This window comes from Rhopilema esculentum, chromosome 11, assembly GCF_057945365.1.
Source record: "Rhopilema esculentum isolate cy_ngs chromosome 11, ASM5794536v1, whole genome shotgun sequence".
NCBI classification, from domain to species: domain Eukaryota; kingdom Metazoa; phylum Cnidaria; class Scyphozoa; order Rhizostomeae; family Rhizostomatidae; genus Rhopilema; species Rhopilema esculentum.
Window position 1 is genome coordinate 11,769,344 of NC_142825.1, and position 21,061 is coordinate 11,790,404.

The 21,061-nt window shown below is 38.0% G+C and overlaps 2 protein-coding genes across 2 annotated transcripts; both read left to right on the plus strand.

Moving 5' to 3' along the window:
• The first annotated feature begins 149 nt into the window (after window positions 1-149).
• Window positions 150-5,265, plus strand: LOC135693978 (solute carrier family 35 member G1-like). Its single transcript, XM_065212592.2, has one exon. The coding sequence runs from the start codon at window positions 1,724-1,726 to the stop codon at window positions 2,822-2,824; it is 1,101 nt and encodes a 366-aa protein (XP_065068664.2). The 5' UTR covers window positions 150-1,723; the 3' UTR covers window positions 2,825-5,265.
• A 180-nt stretch (window positions 5,266-5,445) lies between these two features.
• On the plus strand, window positions 5,446-15,949 carry LOC135693874 (gamma-butyrobetaine dioxygenase). Its single transcript, XM_065212459.2, has 4 exons — window positions 5,446-6,312; window positions 12,882-12,987; window positions 14,305-14,507; window positions 15,554-15,949. The coding sequence occupies exons 1-4, from the start codon at window positions 5,654-5,656 to the stop codon at window positions 15,879-15,881; spliced, it is 1,296 nt and encodes a 431-aa protein (XP_065068531.2). The 5' UTR covers window positions 5,446-5,653; the 3' UTR covers window positions 15,882-15,949.
• The last annotated feature ends 5,112 nt before the right edge of the window (window positions 15,950-21,061 follow it).

The following is a 21,061-nucleotide window of genomic DNA, read 5'->3' on the forward strand; positions in this document are numbered from 1 at the left end:
TTAGTGTTAATCAATATTATTCTATGGCGTATATAAGCATTGGAATTGCGACTTTTCGACTACCCTTAAATTTTCACCCTAATTGAAAGGGTTTTAAAGACTAGGGATGTGAAATCCCAATAAATATCAGCATTTAAATGCCTGCTGATTTCATCCTACTGTTCTTGATTTCATGTCACAAAATTTCATATTTGGGGTCCCCTATCTGTAATTTTTGTTGCTAGTATAACTAATTTCGTATTATGATATTTTAAAATATAATGGAAAGTGGTTTCAACGAAGCTGGCTGTAACAAAATTGTAGAAAATTCGAATAATATTTGCCATTCGGATCTAAAGTTTTATGCCAATTTTCAGCTTTTTTAAAATCCATTGATTCTTAATTGTTTTGTTTTGAGTACTAACATTTTGTAGATTTTTTTGGGATCCCCAGCACTCGTTTTTTAGTAAGATTGCTAAAAAGGGGAATAATGATAATTAACAATAAATAATTTTTTTACAACTGTCAAGGAGAACTAGCTATGTATTGGGCTAATTGGAGCCAACCATTTACGATATAAAAAATATGTTATTAATATAAAAAGCCTAAATATACAGTAATTGCTCTAGATAGTGTACAACACTACAACACTAGAGTTGTCCTGTTCTACACACAAAGGCAGTTATCATGTTATATGTTAAGTACAGTTACAACTTTGAACCGTTCTGTTCTTTTCTACCGTTCTGTCCTGTTCTACACACCAAGGCAGTTATCATGTTATATGTTAAGTACAGTTGCAACTTTGAACCGTCCTGTTCTACACACAAAGGCAATTATCATGTTATATGTTAAGTACTATTGCAACTTTTAACCGTCCTGTTCTACACACCAAGGCAGTTGTCATGTTTTGTGTTAAGTACAGCTACAACTTTGAGCCGTCCCTTTTTACACTTCAACGCGTAAATGCTACATACTACTTGGCCCTTGTTTATTCTATATTTTTACTTTGTGGCAGTTAGTACTGAATTCTGATTCTGAAACCAATTTGAAATCAAATTTAAGATGAAAGTGTGCTTTCTGTGACTGATTCAGCCTGGTCCAAGCCAATCTAGAAGTTTAGAGCCTGCCTTGCATCGTCCTGGTCTTGTTTCTTCCCTGTTCACCTTAGGGAGTTTTGAGGATGCATTCTGGCGATGCTCTTATGAAATGCACATAATATATGCCGTCACTTATCATCAAACCTTTTCGATGCTGTGTTCCCTGTTTGTTGGAGAAAACTTGAGTTTGGTGTTAAAGATTGCAATAGCATCTACAAGTGGGTGCCTTCGGATGCAATTTTGATAAGAATTACAATTGGTCAGGATATAGCATTAACCAGGATCTGGTTTCTGCTTAAATGTCAAAGTGGTTCCTGTGAGATTGACAAAAGAGCATTGTGCATTGAATTGACAAAGGTTATTTTGCGCAATGTGATAACGGCTAAAAGGGAGGTAGAAAGCTAGCCACATTTTCACAGTTCATCTCTTAACTGGTTCCCAGTAGCTCTTCACGCGGGCTAGTTCCCAGCTCTTTGAATCGGTAGCCTGTTTAACAATACAGAATTTGCAATCAGCCACGTGATGTTCTGCAGTCCTGGTACCAGGTGATGTTTATTTCTTAAGCGATCAAAGAGATCAATGATCTTATGGCTGAATTTTGAATCAACATGGCGCTTTGATTATATAATAAATATAACATCGTATAGATGTTTGATAAAATGGAAGATAATGTCTGTCATCGTTGCAGCAACATCGTAAACTCGATAATGAGTTCTCGCTTGACTGGAATGATGCTGATGGCATTCGCAGGACTGTTTTTAACATTCAGCAACCTTTTCGTGCAGCTTGCTATTGAAACAAACAAAATACGGATTCCGGCATTGGAACTTACTTTTGCTCGCAGTTTCGTGCAGCTGTTGTTAATACTGCCTTTAATGGTTGCATTTAAAGTGAAGCTCGTTATAGACAAAGAGAATATAGGCCAAGTAATCATCATGGGGACCAGTGGATATCTCAGTGTAGCATTCATATACTTAGGAATCGATAAAATTCCCCTCGGTGATGCTACTGTTATTACTTTTACGAGCCCAATATTTACGACCCTTTTCGCCTTCGCGCTGTTATCGGAATCTTGCTCGTGTATCGACAGCATTTGCGGATTCATTAGTTTTGCTGGAGTCGTCATCGCAGCTCGACCGAATTTCATTTTCGGGGAACGTCGTAAAGCTGTAGATATAATGGTTGAAGACACTATAATGTCAGATGAGCGCAAAGAAGCAATATACATGATAGGAATTGGATATGTACTTCTTGGAGCAGTTTTTCTGTCGCTGTATTATGTTCTTACGAGAAAAATTTCCCGCCGACAACATGTTCTCGTTAACATATTTTATCCTAGTTTATTTGGCTGTATTTTCGTCCCTCTGATGATGATACCAAATGATACATTCTTGTTCCCGTCATGCGGGAAATCCATTGTTTACATCATTTTCGTTGGAGTGACTGCATTTGTAGGGCTGATACTGTTAGCGTTATCTCTAAGACTTGAAAATGCAGGGCCCCTTGTCCTTATAAGGAACCTTGACATAATCTATGCATTCTCACTGCAGTATCTCTTCATGCATATTGTTCCATCGTTCTGGAGTATCGGAGGGGGTGCGATCATAATTGTGTCTACAAGCGTTCTTGCAGGACGGAGGTGGTGGGCCTCAAAAAGTGAGCAAACAAAATTTACAGACGAATTTGAGGAAGAATTCGGAGAAGAGACAGAATTGCTTGTCCAAGATGATAGGCCAAATCCAGGATAATACTCAACATTACATTTTTTAGCTGTTTTTACTTTTACAATGCATATTATTGGGTATTTAGGTTAGAAACAAGTGTGGAAGTTTTAGATTTACAGTGGTGCAAAAGCTTATTGCAGAATTCCATAGATTTCGTTTTCGTAGAATTGAGAAAAGTCAGATGAACGAATATTTACGTTTGATCATTGACTATGGTTTGACTGGTTCAAGAATGGAGAACCTCTCTTTCAACTCCTTTCACTGCACAATTTTTGTCTTTGGCCTCAAAAGGCCAAACATTAAATGACTAAAATCTTTCGATTTTGACCCCGCACACTACAGATTTTTTGTCCTAAAGACAAAAATTCTCGTCTTTTGCCACAAAAATCTGCTGTGTGAGCTAGGCTTTGAATAAAAGGTTGTAGATCCCTTGTTTGAATATGTTGGTAAAGCATTGCATAACACAACGTGTAAATTTCTGCTTTCTCTTTGAGTTCTTTCTTCTTCTATTTCCGTCATGCACACGGGCGTTGACGATGATGCACTTCTCTATCTTTATTCTAGACACATTTGAAACAGTTTATTTCTATTCGCCGTCTTAGTCCACTCTTCGATGATGCTCAAATACGTCTTCTCTTTCTTTCTCTTGCTCTTTTAAAGGCATTGAGTCATGGTAAATAGGCTTTGTCTATCGGGGTCGTTTAGTTTCAGCGTGATCGTTGCTGTTTCATGTGATACTGGCATTCGTTGTTGACAACTTGCTATTGATGGAAACTGTTTTATTAATCAGTACGAGGTGAGTTCATGTGACCAGTTTGAGGTCAACCAATAGCATTGCAGTCATGAAAATCGTGACTCAGCGGATTTTAGCACTTTGGGTATACCCAATCCATTTTATCATGACTCAATGCCTTTAACTTCTACTTACCCAGTTAGCGATAGATCTGCATAACGTATCCTAAAAATAACATTCTCCTGTTTTTGATTTTCAGTAACAGTTTGCGTTTTATGCTAGCAGTTTTTAGAATCCTTTTATCCGATTCTTTATCCGTCAATGAAATATTCAGCATCCTTCAAACTACACATTTTCGTTGCCTCTAAACGTTTTTGCATAACAGAAAAGACACTCACATCCAGTGCAACTAAAAAAGCGTTCCTAATATCAAAATTTGTTTTTCAGATGATACAAAGCTTGTTTAGCCTTATGTGAACCTTCAGGAAATTTCTGTTGTTTGCTGTACGATGCATGGTTTTGATAATATCTTTTGAAGCGACGTTTCTGTGATTATTCTTTAAAGGCAAAGTCTCACACCCCCATCCCATTCCATTAGTTTCCAAAGCAATTCACATCTTATGAAAATGATACTGACAAGGGACATTTAACTGAGATATTCATTCTTTCTTAGTAGGATTCTTCGGATTCAAATGCAACATCACTTGTGTCCTAATTAGCGACATTTGAAGTACCGCTGCTCCCTGGTAAGGATGACATTTGCATGTTGCTTCAGAAATCATGGTAGAAAAGGGGAAACGGGATCACCAAGAATATCTGAGTAAATTTCAGTTTCAGAGTGCTTGATATAGTGGACAGAAGTTTTCATTGGCTACTGTATAATTCTATTGGCTAAAAAATTATGGCATCATGCTATTGCCAGGTTTAACATTATTACCAGTAAGATAAACCTGTTTTTCATCGCAGATGGTCATTAAACATTACAAGTATTGACACTTCTTGTCATCTTAAAACCACCATTGGGTATTCCGTCGGGAGATGGCATCCATTGAACAGCAGGGAGCTGTTTATAATAATTGACCGAAATGACACCAAAAACCCACCTTACCGAATAATATTACAGGCGAGAAACATTATTAAAGTTTGCTGGACAAATTTTAAGCAATCATTTTGTTGTAGAATGTCTAATTCTATCTGAATTCACCAAGGCAAACGGAATATCTTTCTTCACCATGATTGAATAAAGCTTCATTTCCTTAGCCTAGACCAAATTAACATACACTTATCGTTTTGATTGTCGGTACATATGCTGAAATATAGCAATTGTCCATTCCATGTTCGGTAAATACGCTCAGAAAATACAATTTATCGAGTTTATCGATGCACCGGGGCACCATCCGCCATTATCCCGATGTGCAAGTCAGGCTAAAAACGCACAATGTCCCGTGTATTTGGTTTGTTTACAAACCCGTGAAACAGCCCCTTTAATTGAGAGGGACGCTTAAAAGATAATTCATGGTACTTTCTTTAAGTTCTTGTACTGTTTTGTTATACTTTTCGCAACAAAGAATTTAAATAATAAATCAATCATTGCAAGCATACTTCTTGCACAATTGGTGGTGTCCCTAAACCAAATAGTAACAAAGAAAATTGCCTAACAGCAGACGACGTGTCAACGCTTCGTTTTCTTCTTCTGTCTTTTTGAACTGTTTGAATCATTGGCGCTGCCTTGAAAAAGATAATCAATGGAGTTTGCGTGTTGTACGTCGAGTCATGAAGAAATATTTATACAATAAAAAAACGACTTTGTACAAGAATTGAGTTATTAGTACGACGTTTGAAAGAGTTATGCTCGAAACGTCCTACTAGTAATTCATTTCTTGTACAAAGTCGTTATTTTATTGTATCGCTGCCAAGAAGCCTGCAACTAGGAGACTCTTACTGTTAACTGTCGCATATTCAGAGATAAGATTCATTATACAAATATTTTCGGGCAAGAACATAACCGTCAAACAATTCAAGGCACTTTGTCAGTGACCATATATTTGAATCACAAAAGACGCATGGCTTATGCAAATTCACCAGTTAAAACATCTCACTGAACAAAATTCAATTCAATCATGTTGTCTACCATTACTAGACATACCACAACCATAGTAAAGTCCATTCATTTGCGGTATCTGCATTGGTTAGCCAGCAATTCATTCTGCTTAAACAAGTTGCATTGCAATGCATATAAGCATACGAGAGGCATTAGCTTTCACACGACTATCAACTACTTACATTTGCGATGGGACGATGGCGATCAAAGCAAGTATCCTTTTATATTTCTACGTGACAATTGTCAGTGTGAACAGTGTTTTCATGTAACAGCGATGCAAAGAACTTGCGATGTTGTAGGAAAACTTTCTGTCGACATAAAACCAGAGTCAACTTGGCTGAGCGAAGATGGAGTTACAATGGAATGGGAGGATGGACATCGGAGTTCATTTTCTTTCAAGTGGCTGAGGGAGAGGATGTTCCCAAAATCAGAGAAGGAGATAGGATCAATGAGTGATTGTGGCCTTAAACCAGTTACATGGGGGAGCGAGCTTGCTGGAAAGATCCCTAAGTACGAGTTCGTCAAAGTAATGCAAGACAACCTTGTTTGCCTTGCATGGTTGGAGTCCCTTGGAACAACAGGGTTAACGTTGTTACGGAATAATAGACAAAAGTCATCGGAGGCATTACAGCAAATTAGTAGACGCCTGCAATGCTCCTTTACTAAAACACATTACGGGTAAGAAAGAGCATAATTGATATTGATACTTAAGGTAACGAGCCATTTTAATAATTGTGCGCCTACTGTTTACAGCGGGTGTAGAGTGGTAGCGAAATACGCAAATCTACTCCTTTTTACAGCGTGATCACCAAATCTGTTACATTTTCCCGTTAAATGCGCAATTATTTCATGTTCCATCCAAGGACCGAGATACCGGGGGGCCGGGGGGCCTTGGCCCTATCTTTATGCCGTTCCGACGACTCTAATATCGTTCCGGCGGCACTGTGTAACGATCATCAGGAAGCTCTACCCATGGGTTCATTGGATTCAAATTCATGCTCCAAATTCATGCTTTTGGATGAAATCATCACCAGTAGCCCGATTTTCGTTGGCCTATTGACAGCAGGAGGGAAAATTTCTCCTTCCACGTTCGAAATGCTTTCGATTCTGTCAATGATCACCTGAGGAGAAACTTTACCAAACCAACTTTTTCCAGACTAGTGTTTAGTGCAGAATGAAAAACTAAATGCTGATCGGGTGGGAGATTCTCGGATTCTTTTCCGAGATACGGTGGGGGGCGTTGTCCAAAAGCTGGAATGAAGCCTTTGAATAATAGATCAAGTTGTATTTCTAATCCATGTTTAGCAAAAATATCAACTCCAGTTGACCTAGAGTAGCACTGCTGTCAGCAATTGGACATTGACTTGATCTGAGATGGAAGTAGGGAGATGGAAGAAATGTAGGATCATTTTGTTTGGAAAAAGAAATTAGATAGTCAGCTTGATCTGTGATTGTCTCATAACATGACGTTCTAAGCTGAAGTCATAACAGACTCACATACATTTAGCTTCTATTGTTCAGATTATAAATTCAAGATCATAAGCTGCCATGTTGCTAGATTTCTTCTTCATCTGCACCGTCACTGAATTGTTCAGTGTCCGTACCATCTTCATTATCTAAATTTTCTTGACAATAATCTGTCTGAATCAATAGTTCTTCTGGTCTCAAAAGGCTCCAAATATAGTTGGAGCGTTGGATGTGCTTCCTAATGTTGAAACTGCGTGGAGGCATAAAGAATTATTTTCAGTTTTCTTGTCTCTTTCTAATGTTCTTTAGAAAAAGCTTTCTTCTTGCATCATTCACAGCATCAAGTCGTTTACCCCACACATCCAGCATATGTACTTTTCAAAATCTTTAACAACATTGGCATTCGTCGCAGAAACAAGCCTTTATCTAGTATCTAGTCAGGGCCTAAAATAAGCGTGGATCTGACTCACTTGTGGAGTTGTGAATTAAAATTGTGGAACTGTAATTATAGAAAGTGTGGAATTGTAAATAATGCATATTCTTAAAAGTGTAGCATAAAATACCAATCAAAACGCCTAAGAAAGAAATGGGAACATTTTTTCAATTTGAAATGAATGCCCGATCCCAGCCTTATGTATTGCACTCATTTTATATAAGAAAATTGCGATAAGAAAAAAGCAATGGACACTAAAGAAGAATTAAGAAACTTCAGAGCTCGAAGCTTCAGTACATGCGGAGAAAAATCAATTGCGCTTTATGATATTGTTGTGTGCTATTTTGAAGTAAGATGGTCTCTATATACATCTTTGACTTCAAGACATCATCTCAGACATTGCTTTTATGAATTGTTTTCAAAAAAGATACTGAGCCTTACGACCAAGACCGATATTATGATTTTCTGCCCGTGTTGTATTTTGGGGTTTATGTGATATCTTTCAGTAGATTTCAGAAAAAGCTATAAAGCAATTAGCAGTTCTGCTGGGAATTGGCTTTTGTTCTTTTTGATTGTGCTTTTTCTTGTGCGGTCAAAGATAAATTTGTATTTTATCTAACTCGGCTTTGTATTTCTATGTTAATTGAAATCTTCTCTGAATCATAATTGAAATCTTCATTCTGTTTATGAATAAGGACAGAAAGAAGCAAATATTTTCTGAAAGAGGTGTTTTCCGGTGTTTCAAAGGGTGTGGCCGTAAAATAACTTAGGGGCAAGCCTCCTAGTCCCGTTCTAGCCACTCCTTTGTGGGCTGGTGCCAGTGTGATTTGATCTAGCGTAATATTAGCATAATATTGGCCAAAAATCTTCATTTAGCATAAAATCGGCCAAAAATCGTCATTTAGCATAAAGTCAGCATAATTTGGAATCTAACATAACTCCAGTGGTGGATTTAAGGGGAGGGGGGGAACCAGGGGCAGCTGCCCTTTTCTCACCGAGTTGCAGCTAGTCTGGCGCCCCTATTTTGTAAATTGTGCGCCCCTTTCGAAGAATACAAATCAGGTGAAAAAGACTCATAGGTTAGATTGCTTCAAGGATTACCTCAAAGTATACAACAATTACTGTGAACATTTATTTGCAATTTGAATAAAGAGCCTTCTGTCAGTAAATAAGGCCTGAAATTGTTGTCCTCGACATTTTTCAGCGCCCCCCCTACCAACTGCCCCTCCTTCAAATTTGCTCTGGATCCGCCCCTGCATAACTCTGGCATAAAGCCTGGTTTCCATTAAATCGCAAAGTGTAGCAAAGTGTCACAGAGTGTCGCAGAATGTCGCAGAAGATTGGCTCTGCGACACTCTACAACAATCTGCGATCAGTGTCGCAGAGATGAAAGAAAATTTCTATCTCTGCGACACCCTGTCGCAGAGAGTTGCAAAGTGTCGCAGAGTGTAGCAAACCAAAAGGTTCTGCGACACGCTACGACACTTTGCAACACTTTGCGATTTAATGGAAACCAGGCTTAAGCCTGGATCCCATAAAATCGTAAGAAGGTCAGCGACAGTCTGCGTTGGTCTCCCGATTTTATGGAAACCCTTTCTCTTACGACTCTTACGATCAAAGAAAATTTTAATGGGAACATGGGTTGCCGACGTCGCCGATCCACTATTGTTAAGAAACAATCACTTGGATGTAATTAACCAATCAAAGGAAATGATTTGGTACGTTTTTGCTTGCTGTTGTTTTGTTGTCAATGGGAACATTTTATTTTTGATCGTTATGGAGGATGGAAGAAGAGATCGGCGACACGTTCCCGACTCTTACGATTTTATGGGAACCAGGCCTCAAAAGAAAAATGTTTCCATTGATCCGTTGTTTATTCGTATCAAATGCAAAAACTTTAGACCAGCATCTGTGGTTTCATTTTGGGAGTAAATTGTGACTTTCCACCTACAGGATTCTGGCAGCCTAATGCAGCCAGCTAAACGCAGTATACAAAAATGCTAAACTATTTCTAATTTCTGGGAGTGATAGCGTAATCAAAATTTGCTTTGTAGGTTACAAAAGTTTTCATTTGCTTTTACTAAAACTGTCTGTTATCTTTTACTTTGTTTCATCATTCATCATTTGCAATTTTGAAATTATTTTAAAAAGTTTTGAATATTATCTCTGCAAAAATTTTTGTTTTTATTTTGCATTTTGGTTGTTTTTTGCAACATGCTGCCAGAATTCAGCCAAATGTTGCTTCTTCGGCCAAATCAATTTATGATGACCAAGGGGTTTGGAGAAACTGCCAAAATGGAAAAAATTGGCCATCAAACCATGGATCTAAATTGCTTTCTTGTTTATAAAGAATGAGTACACTGGGTTTTCAAAAAGGCCAAATTGCAACTCTGGCCACTTTAGATATTCTGAGCATGCATTAGCCTCTTTCTCGAGCAGGGTTGCCTTGATTATCTTGCAGAATTTTTGCAAATCTAGCACAATCTTATGACAAATTCAGCGTAATTCCAAAATTGAGATCTGGTGCGTGGTGTCTACATTGCAAACAAGATGAGGGAAAAGATCATGCTTTCAAACTGCGCGAAAAGAGAATAAGAAGAAACAAGCACAATTTGTACATCAGTGAGAGAAGAGTTTATATGCATTCGGTAATGAGGTTCTCGTTTATAGTATCAAAACTTTTTGAAGATCAAATTTAATGGCAAGGAAGTTGAGTAATAAACGACTAAGATCACAAAGAGCTATGACTTGTTCTCAGAGAAAATCTATCAGACGAGACAATTGCTCGGATTCTCGCAGCAAACCCTAATTCTATTGATGAAAAGAGGCTGATTCCCACCTGCAACAAGATAGAAGCAGGTAGGGGAAGCAGCATAGCTCCAGAGAAACTTAAAGGTGAACTGACACGCAAAACTATTTTTTGATATAATGTAGAAAACGATGCATGGAATCTTAATTTCAAGTTTTCGGTTAATTATTATTGTCCGTTTTGACGCAATTCCGCTCTAAATGTCATGAAATTATCGTCGAGTGTTCGACCATTGTCGGCATACCATATGACCCAGTGCGTGTGACGTCACAAACACCATGTTTTTATCCCTTGAATGGAAATCACGCACGGACTGGACAGTTCAAGGAAATCTACGTAGCCTTTGATCCAAGATAATGAAAATTCGAGGCTAATTAAATATATGAAAGATATGTGCTGGCTGGTACTGCGTTATGTTAGGAGGGAATTTAAGTTTGGAAGGAATAGGCTTAGCTGCTCGAAGAAATTCTCAATTCTGAAGTCAATCATGCGGACGAATGTAAGAATCTTATCATTTTATCATGAATCTAGCTTCTTTTTCGAATAAATTCAATATATTATTACTTCGATAGATTATTTCTACATCCATATAAATCATGAACGTTATTTTAGATGCTCATCTGCAAAGTCATAAAAGTACGGTCTTCCACACTGTCGTGTTGCTCAAGTGATGTGAACATGGTGTTTGTGACGTCACGATTATGCGGAAGGCTCGGGCAAACTCGTCCGTGCTCGGAAAATGTTCGGTAGCTAACTTTGACGCTCAATAACTCGAAAACTGTGTTGAATATTAAAAAAATAATAATGTATCAGGTATTTATGCTCGAAATGCTTTCATTTCAGGTCAAGTTAATTTTGCGTGTCAGTTCACCTTTAACAAATAGATAAATATTGCAATGAATATGCTTGATCTCGTAAGTTTCGACTTCTGGAAGCAAGTCTGGGAAGCAAGGCTGATTAAAGTGTGTTTTTGAAGATGAATGAAAATAAAAAATAACTTCGACAGAGATCCGAACAAACCATGTAGAAGGGTTTCCATTCGATAACTTTTTGCTCACAAGTTAAGACATCGCTCTATGTTGTTATTTTTCTTATGAACACCTAATCCATATATTGTAAAGAATCAGCTATTGCTACTTACACTTCATTCATTTAAGAATTTGCCCAATCAGGACATGTTATTTGCACTATGATGGCAGTTTCTATATTTGCCACCCCCGTGGTGCCAATCCCAGCAAAGTACACCACGCCCAATTTTTAAAAAAATATGGATCTGTGAAAATATCTTATTTTAAGCTCTAGAAGAGCTGTTGATTTAGTCAGATTATTGTCAAGACAATTTAGATGATGAAGATAATACGGAAAATGTCTCCTTCCACGTTCGAAACACCTTAGATTGTTATTATGGTTATATGTAACAAAAGTACAGCCATCTTTCGGATCCAGCTTCATTGGGGTTTTTCGCTTAAAATTTTTTCGCCAGAATACGCTGCACATAATCGTCAAAATCTGACATCTACTAGAATCTCTGGACCCGCAAATCCATACTAAAACAATTAAAAATCCGTAATCTGCGTACAAAAATTTCTCTAATACGATGAATTCCAAACGCGTACACAATCCCCGCATTAAAATGTTAAAAATATTTTAAGGTAATTCTGCTTTTAGCTGCTATGGAAAAAAAAACAGCCGCATTCTGTTTGGACAAAAGTTCACCATATTTTTTGCATTGACATGCTACCCTGGGAACCAGACTCACTATATATAATAATTTTATTTTATATAATATATTAATTATAAAAATAATTACCAGACTCTCTATTTTATTTTATATATATTGAGTCTGGTACCCAGGGGAGCATCATGCATGTGATCAAAAAATTGCATGGATCATGCACGTGAACGTTTTGAACAACAGTAACGAAGCCATATACCAATCAAATTTGCGTGACGAGACAAGACAAGACGAGACGAGACGAGACGAGACGAGACGAGACGAGACGAGACGAGACGAGACGAGACGAGACGAGACGAGACGAGACGAGACGAGACGAGATGAGACGAGACGAGACAAGACGAGACCAGACGAGACGAGACAAGACGAGACCAGACGAGACGACACGACACGAGACGACATAAGAAAAGACAAGACAAATTATTGTTTCATTCCTATTAAAGTTTATTTCTTAAAGAACGGACTTTTCTATGGCTATGTATCTATGTACGTAATCATTTGTGATATAAGTGATAGTCCATTGTACTAGGGCCGCCAAGAGGTTATGGAGTATGTTGTATGTATAATTTTTTGGCGATCACGCTCTTTAGATTAGCTTAAAACCACTTATTCGTTTAAAATGTTTAGCCTTTTTAGGTTTTTCTCACTTCAGTTAATTCCATTTCATTACTCTATGAAGCCATCTAAACCTTGAGGCCCTGGGACAATTTGCCCCCATGCCCCTCCCTCAGGCGGCCCTGCATTGTATGTACTTCTTATATGCATAGCTAGCTCGTTGTAAGTTGTCGATTTTTTTGTTTTAGGGAAATTTTTACTCTGAAAAACAAGCCCGCGGCAAGCAATGTTGCATACACAGCAGACCGTCTTCCACTTCATACTGATGTTCTATATTACCAACAGCGACCTGGGGTAAGCAAAATTCATGTCAAGTTTATTGGAAATTACCCTTCACTGCTAAAAAGAGCTCTACGTTAAGTGTGAGTCCCCCGTTGCATGTTCTTCGTAGAGGAGAAAGATGGAAGGCAAAGGAAAGAAAGCAGACATACGACGGAATACAAAAATGTATTGGAGAAACGAGCAAAAAAGTACGATGAAAATGCAAGGAACAGAACTAAGTAGGGTGAACGAATTCAAGTATCTAGGGTCGACAGTGTAAGTAGATGGAGGTTCAGAGAAGGAGGTGAAAAGAAAGTGCAGACATGCTCGGGACGGTGGAAGAAAATCATAGACAAACGTTTATTTTTTTTTCCGGTACTCATTTATCACTTTATCTTGGGGAAAATCATTTCAAGCACTGGCTGATAGACTAAGGCACGAGATGAAAGTTTGATTGCGTTAGAAATTATTGCGAATGAGGACATTGACACTAACAAATAACTACTTACATATTAAACATTGGCAATGAGCGACGACAAAATTTTATGGAGAGACCCAGATGCAGATAGAGAGGCAGAAGAAGACAACTTAGAATGTGAAATAATCGAAGACGTCATTTAGCCGCCAACTCGAAATGAAGTGATACCAGCTTTGCCAATCTCTTGGTCCCGAAAAAAAGAGGAACATAAAAATTTTCATTTTAAACGACCAACCAGTAGTATTATTTGAACTCAGCTTATTTTTTAAAGTTAAAAGTGCACAGTAGTTGGAGATTGCCAAAACAAGCCCACTGAGGACCTAAACAACGTTTTCTGCCGGTTTAACGAACTACCGGGGAGGGGGGTACTCCAGGGGGTCCAGTTAAGGTCAAAGAGGTTTTAAGCTAAAATGTTATGAAAATAACCCTCAAATGGTAGTCTTTTTGACAATATCCCTCAAATGGTAGCACAAGGACGAAAATTATGTCATTGGTAGCATCCATCTCTTTGTACGCGCCTGGTCCTTCTTTGACAAATTTCTTCTCCATCGACTGTTGTTGATTCGGGAAAGATAAAACCTTGTTCATTGTCTATAATAAATCGCAAGCTAAACAAAGCCGTTGTGTTATTATTGAACCTGGGCCATTTGGTAGCTATTTGGTAAGACTCCCAAATCGACTGGACCCCCCTGTCAGGCCTTAATGGGAGTCAATTTTTCAACCATTTTCTGGTTCCCTTCAGAGTTCGTTCGTCGGGATTCCACTTTATTTTAAGTAGCTTAAATCGCTAAAATCAAGTCATCCTTTCATGTCCTCACTTTTTAGGCAATTCGAATGGCTTCTTAGGCTGATTGTTTATCTCAATTTGATAGGTACAACTGCTACACTGCATTGAGCAGTGCACAGGCGAGGGGGGAGAGAACTACATGGTGGATGGATTCAAAGCTGCCGAGGAGCTTCGTCTTCATGAGCCCGAAGCATTCAAATTGCTCTCCACCATCAAGCTAACCTTTGGTGATGTTGGGGCTGACAAACTGGGAAAATTTTTCAAGATTTCTGAGCGAACGATAATCAGGTAAGCTGATACAGTTAATTTGTGCTTGCGGAGATATTGCGAACTGACAATTTGTAGCAAAAGAAGTCGCAGCCAACCACAAACCAACATCATTTCTTGTTGCTAGACCCTCTTGTTGGAATCAGAAAAGGGGAATCAAACTTTGTTAGGGATCGGTTATAGATAATCTCTTGCAGGAAGAGGAAGGGGTATTCATTTATCTGTGCATCTTTAAAAAAGGAAAATAGTTTGTTGATGATTTACTTTATTTTTATTTGAGTGTTGTATGGTCAAACCTCATCCCATGTCTGCACAAAGTTACTGTTTTTACACCGTTTATATGTTTGCTTGCCATGAAAATGTTCTCCCCTTTGAATTAAGCCCACTCCAATTTCCAATGCTCAACATTCTTTCTTGACAATATTTCGTTTTCTTCTTGACAATAGAAAAAACAACAACCATTGAAGTAACGGTAGCCACATCTCCATTTCGGAGCCGTTACTCTGCTTAAATGTAGTACAATGTATCGCTGGCTTCTTTAGTAAACAAAAGAATTGGTCTATATGCTGTTAGAATAAGAATTAGTCTATAAGAATTTGTTGTATTCTTTTTTGGCTTTTTGGAATCCATGTCATCATATTTGCCATCCTTGGAATATTTCTTTGAATCTTGTAACAATTGGTAATATCGTCTGACCCTCTTCAATGCATAAAACGTCCGAACATAGATCGAAAACTCGAAATTAGGAAATATATATAAACAAACGAAAAGCTTCAGTATGTTTTGATTGTTTGCTTTTTTCTAAGCCATTTACGTTTTTGCTATGACTTTGGCATTTACCGAAAAAAATACCTCTAGATTGCAAAAACTCCTCATTCTTGAGATAAAACTTTATTCAAAAATTACATTTTACAGTAGCTCTGCCTCAGCTTGTTCTTAGTTTGTTATTAACATTTGACCAATTTTGAGGCTAATGTTCTTATAAAAAATAGTAAAAGTTATTTTAGACGATAGGAAACCTTTTTGTTGATTATTTTGCCATTTATTTCTTTAGTTTAAAATTTCAGCTTGGACAGCTTCGGGATGGTGGATGGCATTGCAGAAAATAACGCTGTTAAAGGCTCAATCATTCATGCCCCTGCGGAGCAAGTGAAAAAGTTATACGAGGCCCATGACAAGTTAGTTAAGATCTTTAACAAGCCAGAAAATGTTGTGACTTACAAAATGGAAGAAGGGGATACCTTAGTGTTCAACAACAACAGAGTCTTGCATGGAAGGGCAGGTTTTGCTGCTACGTCCCCCCGCCATCTTCAAGGCTGCTACCTATCTTGGGACGATGTTTACTGTGCAATCAGGGTGTTGAGATTGGCAATTGGGAAACAAGAAATCTTCTAGCATACCTTAAAACATTCAGAATAACAAAAAAATCCTCCAGATTTCTCAAGAACGTTCTTTTTTGCTTCTATGTTTTGTCAATTTGTGTTTGTTCTGTGTAAAGAGTTTTTGCACAGTTTTTACAAAGTCATGTGCTGTATAACCAGGCGTGGCCTGTTCCCGTCGGCAAAATGGCGATCGCCACCTGGACCCTTTGCTTTCAAAAGTTATCGAAAACTTATGGGCTCTGCCAATGAAAGTTTAAGAATATCAATTTTGAGTTAATTCTGCTCTTTCTTTCACTTAAATATCCATATAAAGTTCACAACAATTAAAAAATTCACTCAAAGAATAACTAAATATTAATGCTTAATTTGATGACTTCTTTAATGTCATTCAGAGGGCATGATGAAAACTCGGTAAAAAGTTTTTGGTTATTGATAAACTATAGGCTTCCCCCTTAATTATTTTATTTATAACTCTATGAATAGGCTTTGCTGGCCACTGACACAGATCTATAATTTTCATAAAGAATTTTAATACAAAATACAAAGTATCTTAAAAGCTGCAGAAGACGACAATCCTCTCTATTTTTTAATCTAGTTCTTTATAGTTTTTATCGTCTTCTTCTAGATATGAGGATTTTTGGCAGCTTTTTACAAAGCTTTTGGGATGAAAATAAAAACCAATGAATTTATCTTTCCGCATTTTCTAAAACAATCGTTTGATTTTATCTAAGCTTACTCACTTACTACATAAATGTTCACACTGCGTTTAATTGCCACTCCTATTCGCATACTGAGTCACCAAAAATTACTCTATCATAACAAAGTTAGGCGAATATCACTACCGTAGTAAAGATGCCACCACATTTACCTACATACGAAGCAGTGCAATCCCATTTATTAGTCAATATAAATGATCCTGGACCTAACATGCATCCCTATTTTAAACCTGTTTTGCATCTTCTCAAAAACCCCTTTTTTACTTTTTAATACTTTTATAACACAGAACACGAGTATTTGAATAGATTGCTATTCAGCATTTTATGCATTGAACATCTTCAGAAATACCATATCAAATACCTTCTAAAAATTTACATGGCATACAATTTGGACGATTTCATTAGAATATAATACATGCCCAAAATACAGAGGAATTTCTTTTCCACAAGTGCTTTCAGTTTAAAGTAATGTACGTATGGTAAGAAAGGGTAAAAAAAGCATCCCCCAGACTAAATTTAATAAAATATCAGATCACTCAGGATAAGAAATTCAACGTTTCTCAGAAGAACACAGATTATTGTTTATTGAGCGAAATTATGTAGGGGAAAAGCCATGCTTAAACTCTAGTGACAGACGTTGGGGAAAGTAGGGATGATGTTGCATTGATTGGTAGAATTTTACTTCCTGAACATAAATGTGCGTCTTCCTTATTTTGAGTGTTTTAAGTAGGCCATATTTTTTATACAGCAAAAATGAATCCATTCTAATGATACAGAAAGTGATTTACTAAATAAAAGCAAATAATAAACAAATAATAGAAATATGCGTAAATAAGTTGGTAAATAGGTCAAATAAAATATCAGTTTGCTTTCTTTTTATTTCATATTCTGTTTTCAAAAATAAAACGGTAAAAAACAGCTAAAAACAGATAAAAACCACTCTGCTTACAAAAATAACGGCTATCAGCATAAGTCAACTTGCACTTGACACCATGACTTAGTGGCTGAGTTTTGTTGCAATAACACAGAAAAACGTAGTTTGGTTCAAACCCGGCTACCAGAGATTTGTTTCTTTCAAAGAAAATGATGATAATTTATCAAAAAAATCATTTTGCTCCAGATTTTTGGGGGGTCCAGTCCCCCTCGTCCCCCCGGGATTTACGGCCCTGTCCCTGGACAACTGCTATCCAGAAGACGTCATTCTATCTTATACTAAGGAGAAGATCGCAAGTTTTTCGGCTGTTCAAAAGTTTGGTCCGCAAAAGTGCCCAGTTTATTTGAAACTACCATGGATTGGTAACACTTCCTTGCGATTCGAGAGTCAGATTAGGCAAGCCATAACCAAATGTTTCTTTGCTGTCAATCCTCGGATTGTTTACTGTACTAGGAGAGCCCTTCCATCCATTGAAAAGGATTGCGTTCCTACCAACCAAAAAAGTTCCGTCATTTATGAATTTACGTGCCAGTGTGATTCTGGCTACGTAGGACGCACAACCCAAAGATTGGGGGATAGGATAAAACAGCATGTTCCTTCCAACATAAGAAATAAAACTGCCCCTCAAAGAGAACAGCCTCCTTGGACTTGTAGGTCTAGAAACACTGTTAAAACAAGTGATTCTGCCATCGGTCAACATCTTTTAAACAACCCAGATTGTGCAAAACTCTATAATGACGACATTTTTCGGATAATTGGCAGAGCCCGGTCGTCCTTCCATCTAGCAGTTTTGGAGTCGATCTACATTAAAACGAAAAAGCCGCCATTGTGTAGACAGAAGGAGTTCGTTTTCTCTCTTTGACTCCATTGGTAATTTTTCTTTAGGCTCGCGGCACTGATTGGTCAACCATACCGGTCTTGTGCTTGCGTTTTTCTGATTGGCCTATTTCGAAAATATATGGGTATATATTTTCCATCGTGTTCTTTCGGAACCTTATTCTGACGTTTTATGCTCTGAGGAGTGTCAGACGAAAAAGCTTTTAGTTTGTCGTAAAATGTTTGCTTTTTTCAAAGCGTCGATTCTAAAAGACTGAACACTCCAAGAACAGGCTGAACACCCCAAGAACACCCTAGGAACAAGCTATTAAGCAGCTGAACACCCTTTAAAACATATCAAAATGGGCATATCATTCGAAAAATAATTTGGTCAATCAACCAAAATTAATTTTGGGGCGGGAAAGGGCCTGATAAGTCTAATGCTGTTGGTGTTGTTACAACCAACTGATGTTTTGCGCGCCAAAAGTGTGAACGGGTGTTTGTACACGCGGAGCAAATTCGAGTTTGATTCCCTTTGTGCATTCAAGCTCAAGCAATTTCCCGTTGTTTTCAAATCTTTCACATCCAGTGACAATGTCACTTGACTACCTATTGTCCTCCAAACAATTGTTTTTCCCATCCGCTAATTTGCCCAAACTATTATGTGGTCACGGTATGCAAGTGCACGCTACACAACTCTCTTGTTGTGTTGTTATTCTCCAGGCAGTGACGTCTCCAGCTGGGGCACTCGCAGGCCCAATTCCTGGATAGGATTTTTTTAAGGAATTTTTGACAAATGAAACAGGAAATGCACAGTGTTAGGACTTGATAGAGGGTAGCGGCAGGGCCACAGGATGCGACTTAAAAGTGGGCTTAGGAGGGGCAAATTTTGAGGCCTGTGCTCGAATGGGGCCATGACAATCTTACTTGAACTATGTTTATGTATGTAGCAGAAATTGCGTGAGTTTTGGTTAAAGCACAGTTTTAAGGGCTTTTGTCGAAAATTTGCTTGTTTTTGTGGGTGTTGCGGTTCCTCTCAGCTTCCTAGGCAACCATATATTGTAAAGATATTATATGGACTGTAAATAAGTATATAATTTTCTTATTGTTATAAAAGTCCCTGAACATGAAACGAATTGGAATTTCAATTTTTTGTTGCCAGGAACCATAGTAGCAGGCGGGTTATAGGGGCTTTAGCCACACAACAATTTACAAACCCTCGTTCACACATTTGGCTCGCAAAACAACAGTTGGTTGTAACAACACCAACAGCATTATACTTATCAGGCCCTTTTCCGCCCCAAAATTAATTTTGATTGATTGAACCGAATTATTTTTTGAATGATATGCCGATTTTGATATGTTTTAAAAGGGTGTTCAGCCGCTTAATAGCTTGCTCTTAGGGTGTTCTTGGGGTGTTCTTGGGGTGTTCAGCCTGTTCTTGGAGTGTTCAGTCTTTTAGAAACGACGTTTTTCAAAGCCATTTTCAAATTCTGTACCGCGAAAAAAAAATTGTTCACAAACTTATTGCTTGATATTTTTGTAATTATATTCTTAATTTCTAATTGTCATACATCTAAACTCATTGCAATATACATTAATGCCGTTATGCTTTATCATAATATGATATTCTTTTTCTTGACAGTGGTCGGCCCTAAAATAGCTTAGGCTCCAGGCCTGGTATTGGTAAATCCGCCCCTGGCAAGTTTGAAACGGGGGTAACCAAGTTTAGGTACTGCACAAAACCAAGTTGAATTTAGTTCCGCACACGAGAAGTTCGACGTTTTGAACGAGCATGACAAACACACCCTACCCTAACTACCTAATTACGCAAACAAAATAATTACTTCAAACAAACAAAGATACTGATGACAACAATAGTGGCGATGGGATGATGCAATAACATGCATGAATGGCAAGGTGACAAACAACGGAACTAACGAGAACATCGAAACAGCAGGCAACTGAACATCACGGATAACCAAATAAAACGTCCAACTAGCGGCAGGGGCGGATAATACAGCAGGCGGTCTGAGGGGCCTCCCGCGTGGCCAAAGGTGGAGCCATTATGGGGGCCCAGCCCCACCGGAACCAGAGCAACTAGGTCTAATTTTAAAGGCAAGAACCCCAAAGTTCACAATGCTAATCATTTCAACCACTATAAATAAAAGAAATAATTTCACCCTTTTTCAAGAAATGATACACTTTGATCGATGGAACGCCTTAACGCCTTAATAGATGGCCTTTTCTTTAGGAGCGGAAGTTGGCTCACAAACGAGGTTTGCAGGCCTTGCAGTAGTTTTGAGAGTGGCGACGGGACTGGGGCCCTGAAGCGTTAAAATTTTTCAGTCAAACATTTTTCCCTTGAAAAGGTTTTCCAAATTTTCCAGCAAATCCAACACGTAGTTAAAACAAAATCTTGAGATTCAGAAGTTTACACTACCTATCCACCTCTTCAGATAAAGAAAAATTGGGATTCTTCTCTTTTAAAACTTCCAACCTCATGTGAAAACACGAATTTTGATTGGTGAGATTTGGTAAAATATTTGCATAACAAAGAGCCCTGCACCTTCGTGCGGCACGGGCGTCATGCTTAAAAATCATACTGTTTACGGTCTAGGATGGTCTTTGAATTTCTTCTATGTTGAATCAAATTGTGGCATTGTGTGTGAGATCGACCAAGTTCGGTCCTGTGTTTAATGTGTAAAGAGAGGTAAATGTATTATC

Bases quoted from the DNA above. Each gene is read 5' to 3' on its own strand.
- LOC135693978 (XM_065212592.2), top strand. From the start codon at position 1,724: ATGTTTGATAAAATGGAAGATAATGTCTGTCATCGTTGCAGCAACATC.
- LOC135693874 (XM_065212459.2), top strand. From the start codon at position 5,654: ATGTTGTCTACCATTACTAGACATACCACAACCATAGTAAAGTCCATT. The intron at 6,313-12,881 runs GTAAGAAAGAGC...TTTTTGTTTTAG, and splicing joins TTTACTAAAACACATTACGG to GGAAATTTTTACTCTGAAAA. The intron at 12,988-14,304 runs GTAAGCAAAATT...TCAATTTGATAG, and splicing joins ATTACCAACAGCGACCTGGG to GTACAACTGCTACACTGCAT.